This window comes from Narcine bancroftii, chromosome 3 (assembly GCF_036971445.1).
Source record: "Narcine bancroftii isolate sNarBan1 chromosome 3, sNarBan1.hap1, whole genome shotgun sequence".
Lineage (NCBI taxonomy): Eukaryota > Metazoa > Chordata > Chondrichthyes > Torpediniformes > Narcinidae > Narcine > Narcine bancroftii.
Window position 1 is genome coordinate 273,558,287 of NC_091471.1, and position 5,695 is coordinate 273,563,981.

Sequence of the window (5,695 nt, forward strand, 5' to 3'; positions counted from 1 at the left end):
CGGTATCTGAGGATTGCTGAGTTTAGTTTGAACAAGTTATTAAGCTAAAAGGAGACGTGTACTCTTGCAAGCTTAACATCACAAATAAAATTTACATTTTTGAAGGAAGGTATTAGTGGAGAGTGTATAGGTCAGGGTACCTGATTTGTCCTGCTCTGCTTAATTTATGGTTAATACTTAACCAGATTTCCAGGTGTCCCTGGCATTTTATGCTCTCCGACCACAAACATGTTTTGGTTTTGGGACAGGGAGTGAAAATATATTTGACATTACAGTTGATCTTCAGAATTGATTGGAATCATCAATTTTTGAAGGTTTTTTTTAAATTCAGCCGCAGTAAGTCCCTACTAATTAGTGTTCATGATTGATTTTTGCTACAGCTGGAAGATAGTGGCCTTTTAATCTTTGTCACAGACCTCCTTAATGCAGGAGCCCCTTGTGCCTCCAGATGCTGTCTAAAGTACTCGCAAAATAACAGTTGATTCAATTTTAACGTCCTCAACACATCACTGAAAATAAACTTAATTGGGAAGGGCAAAATAGGTCATAAACCTAATGAACATGACACATCAACAACTCTGTACATGATCACTGTGTAGTAAAAAGCATTGTAAAGCATTCAGTTCTGGTGAGGATATGAAGCGGTCTAAAACTGATAGGCTGACAAAAATAGGTGCAGGGATTGTGATAAGCAATTAAATGGCATCCATTGAATTAGCGTGCATGCTTTGTGCTTCATGTAAGGGATTACTTAAGGTGGTGTGTGAGTGGATAAAACAGTGCTGAGAACCACTGGTCTAGCTGTTTCCTGGATTTTACAGGTATTTTACAGGTCGTGTCAATATACTTTTGCACTTCAATAAGATCTCATCTGATGCAGAGAAAATGTTAATCACAGCTAGATATGCATGGTCCTGTTTATTTGGAAATGATTGATATAATGCAAAGTTATATTGCATAAAATTAAAATCAACTTCTATGAAAATGAGCTTAAAAGCAATAATGAATGGTTTTTAAATGGAGGAAATTTATTAACTGGTGACATTACTTTCCACTGATGCTCTCACATAAACTGATTTGGATAAATCTCTAACATTTTGTATGAATAATTGACCTGCAAGTCTACTTCTAGTAAGCCAACAACTCTTCAATAACCACTAGTACAATGGTTCTCCACCTTTTCCTCCCCACTCACATACCACTTTAAGTAATCCCTTACTAACCACAGAGCACCTGTGGCACAGGATGTCATAGATGCTCTGTGGTTAGTAAGGGATTATTTAAGGTGGTATGTGAGTGGGGAAAAAAAGATTGAGAATCACCATACTAGTGGCCAAAACTGTAGATGCAGTGGTCTAACTTTATCTTTTGGATTTGCACTGGTGATTTTGTTTCATGCAGACAAATAAATACAAGAATTAAGGACAAATGAGATGTATGACATAAGGTGGAATTAAAAGGGTTGAGAACCACTGAGCTTGACCATAGATATAGAGACATAGAGCTCACAAACAGGTCCTTCAGCCAACTATCAAGCACCCATTTTTTTTCTCACTACCTTCCCAATTAGTCCTCTTGGATTCTAGCAATTCACGTACACACGTTTACCAGTACAGTGGCTAATTTACAGAGTCTGCACGTCTTTGGGGGTGTGGGAGGAAAACGGAGCACCTGGGGGAGATCCATAAGGTAGTAGGGAGAATGGGTAAACTCCACACAGACAGTACTGGAGGTCGAGATTGAACCCGGGTCACTGGAGCAATGAGACAGCAGCTTTGCTAGTTCCATCACTGCTGTTCTACAGCAGGAAGCTTTGAGATCTTCATATAGGCCACCACATAAAGAGTCACTACTTGATAAAGCATATCCAATACTCACTGGAGAATGCTCATACCTGTTCTAGAGTACAATGAAATCCCTTTTATCCGGCACCTACAGGGATTGCTGATGCCGGAAATGCGAATTTTCTGGTTGATTGAGACTCACTCTTCCAATGCTTAATTTATACAAAGACAAAAGGCAATGCAAATTGTAATTTTATAAAAATCAGTGTTGTAATCTTTAATTACATAAAGTTCACTTTTATCAAATTATTCCCATAATTTACAAAATGTAAATTTAAATTTTAACCGCGGTCACTGACACCGTAACAGTGTGCTGGCGTCATAATGAACCCCGCTTCCCCCAAGTTTACAGATAAAGCCTTACTGATATACTTAATATTAATAAAAATAAAGGCTCTTACTAGACAGAGATAGGGAAACACTTTGGGAGAGTTGCCTCAGCAGTGAGTGGCATCAGCCGACTCTTCATCCTGGGTGCTGCCATTTCTTTCCAACGCAATTTGATTGAAACTTTATTCAAACAGCTGCTGAGGGCAGGACATGGCGGGTGTGCTCTGCTGGCTAAGTGTTTTCTCCCATCTTTCCCAAAGCAACCTGGCCCACCTCCTTACAGTGTCCTGGCCAGGCCCTCGGCACACCTTTCTCACACTGACAACCTGGCCCACCTCCCTGAGGTGTCCCGGTCAGACCCTCGGCACACCTTCCACGTGCTGACCTTCTGGCCCAACTCCCTGCAAGTGGTGTCAGTGAAAAGAATGCATGCGCACTGAGGATCATTGCTAGTTCAGCAGGTCAAATTTGCACGTGTCCAATGAAGTCTCAGCACTCCCCCATGAGATCCATCTGCCTAGTCTTATCTATTTATTTATTTATCTATTCACTTGATTTGTTTTTGCCGGCTGTTTGAGTTTCTGGTTGATTGCAGGTGCAGATGATTGAGGTTTTACTGAATTCAGTTTCGTAAGTACCTTTTTGGTGAATAGGCATTATTCTTAATAATGTATTTGATTCAAATAACATTTCACAAGCATCACGGAATGGGACTAGGTGTGTGGCAGATGACCCCAGAAAGGTGGATAACTATGGAACCGTGAAGACTCACAGTCTTTCTCTTCCGCCTTGGCACCCTGCATGTAGCTGGTGTTTGCCTGCAGTGGGTCAGTGGGTATTGTGCCTTCAGGGGCTAATAATCTTTTCTGAATACAGAAAGTGGCAGAAGATGGTACAGTGATATCTCGCCCATCAACTCCCACATCAGCCATGATTTAATGCGTCTTTTTGTTGCTCTCTTGTTTTAATTAATTTTGTAGTTAATGGAGAGGGACTTGATGAGCCATTGGGGTTGAATCCAATGATGTTTTAAAACACCTGAAAAGTTGCAGTCCAATGCATCGGGAATAATTTTTGTTTTGTTGTGGTTAAGAACTATATTCTTTGAAGTCATCTTCATATTTTTGATAAAATTTGTAGGACAGTAATCAGATAAGTTAGATTTCAATGTTGAATGTGCTTAATCATATTTTAATTATCTTTGAAAATGTTTGCATCAACATAGACAGTTGTAAATCGACTGTATCAAAGTTTGAGTAATGTGTGCATTTGTTAATGTATTGAAACGATTTCTTTAAAGATTTACACTGCTCCTTTGAATTTTTCTGATCATTCAAGATGAAATGGAATAAAACAAACTGGTACAACATTTTCTTTTTCACATCTACCACTGCTGATTGAAAGAAAATCCGATAATTAATTCACAAGGTTGTCACATCTCACGGATATCTTCAAATCATTGTTCAGCCAATGAATTTGATAAGAAGAATATTCTGCTTTGTAACCATTACTTCTGGGAGTTAGCTCCTGATGATTTAGGAGATTAAAAATATATAATTATAGTGTCTAGAAATTCCATCTTGTTCGATAGTTGTAAACGCTCTGTATGTTAGGTCTGCTTTGTTCGAGAATGAGTGAGTCAGACACCAGACTGGGTCGAAATCAAGGATCTTTATTACCGGATTGTAACACTTGCAACTAACAGTGTTAGTTGGAGAAGGCGCATTCTGCCGATATCAGCAAGTGGTGTTTTTTTTATACCTCAGGACACGCACTTAGTAAATTATCATACCATTACATTGTCCAATGAATAATCTGTTGCTTATCATCTTGTTATTGCCACACTTATCTTGAGCGTACAAGGTCACACCTGCATCCTGTTACTCCTCAGTACTGGGTGACTCCTTCTCCGGTCCCAACTCATGATGTTTTTACCTTACATGTGTCATACTGTCAATGCTCTGCCTCCTCCAGTGTTTAGTGCCACTGACCAATCCTATTTTCAATCAGGACATCACGTTGATGGTTAAATGCAGAGAAACTTCATTTGAAAAAGTTTTTTTTCTCATTAGGCCAAAATTGTGTCAAACTGCAGACTAACCACAATCGTATTGATACAGACCTGAGGGACTGAATGGTCTGTCCTTCTCTATGTTCCCCCTCCCAACAATCACCCAACTTGGCAGTAATCAAGGGCTCGTGAGAGACAGCTACAGTTATGAACCAAAATAACAAACGTGAACGATTTGCAATAATATCAAAGATTCATGAGCTCGTTGCCAGGACTGGCAGACGGATTAAAAGAAGAGGCTGAATAGGTTGGGTCTTTTCTCCATTGAAGATAAAAGGCTAAGGTGGGTGGGGGTGGGGATAAGGTGAATGGTTCAGAGTCTTTTCCCAGGGTATGGGAATATAGCACTAGATTTAAGGTGAGAGGGGAAAGATTCAAAGGGGACATCTTTCACACCAAGGATGGTGGTTATATGGACCAAAGTGAAATATGTGGAGACAATTGTAACATTCAAAAGGTATTTAGACAAGTACATGGATAGGAAATGTTTAGAGGGATCTGGGCCAAATGCAGGCAAATGGGACTGATGGGTTCAGCATTGACAAGTAGGTAGAAAGGTTCGTTTCTTTCTGTGCTGCTGAGCTCCGTGACTCTATCAGATGGAATTAGGCCACAACTGGGTTGCGGTTGCATCCCCAGATACAACTGTGCTCAATTCTTTTCTAATTTGCAGAAATCTGTTTGTTGACAAGAGGCAGGCGGACTGCCAGTGTGCGTGCAGATACCTATTGTCGTTTGTATTCCCTCTCGGTGGATCATTTTAATGAGGTATTAGAAGAATACCCAATGATGCGACGAGCCTTTGAAACTGTTGCCATCGATAGACTGGATAGAATAGGTACGGTATGATATCCTTGTTCAATGCCTCTTGCTAACCTTCAAAACAATAATTACCCACAAAGCTACAGATTGGTTTTAAATTGTAGTAAAAAAAAATCATCACTTGGCTTGTTGAATATATTTCCAACTTTACTGTTCTTTGAAATTCTGTTTCCTAGCAACAGATCGCCTTGTCATTGAAGAAACATTTTTTTCATTATCACACAATTTTTCAAGAAATTACTGTGCAATAAATTAAATCTTCTGTGTGATGGTGACATTAATCATGTACCCCCATTCATTACAATATGAATTGATGAAACAATTTTTAAAATCAGATATAAGATTGGGTAGGGCTGCGTTGAAATTGAATAGCTTTATTTATGATTAGCCAAAGGGTAATTTTTAGATTTCTAGCTCATTTTCTCCACTCTCAGTTCTAATGCTGAGGAGTAAATCATTAACTAGACAAATTTATTATTTTGCTGCAAAGCTTATTTTATTTAGCACGTTTTTTACATTTATTTAAGTGAATCATATTGCACACAGAAGACCTTTAACATGGATGTTAAATAAAATATCTCTAACTTATACCTAACAGAAAAAAAAATGACAATACATTTGTGGGTGA

The 5,695-nt window shown here is 38.9% G+C and overlaps 1 protein-coding gene across 1 annotated transcript in view; it reads left to right on the forward strand.

The window, feature by feature from the left end:
- hcn2b (hyperpolarization activated cyclic nucleotide-gated potassium channel 2b) overlaps nucleotides 1–5,695 on the forward strand; it is a 75,756-nt gene that overhangs the window by 66,085 nt on the left and 3,976 nt on the right. The window contains exon 7 of the mRNA XM_069922970.1: nucleotides 4,919–5,083. Within this exon, the coding sequence (XP_069779071.1) occupies nucleotides 4,919–5,083 (165 nt within the window). The remainder of the gene's footprint in view (nucleotides 1–4,918; nucleotides 5,084–5,695) is intronic.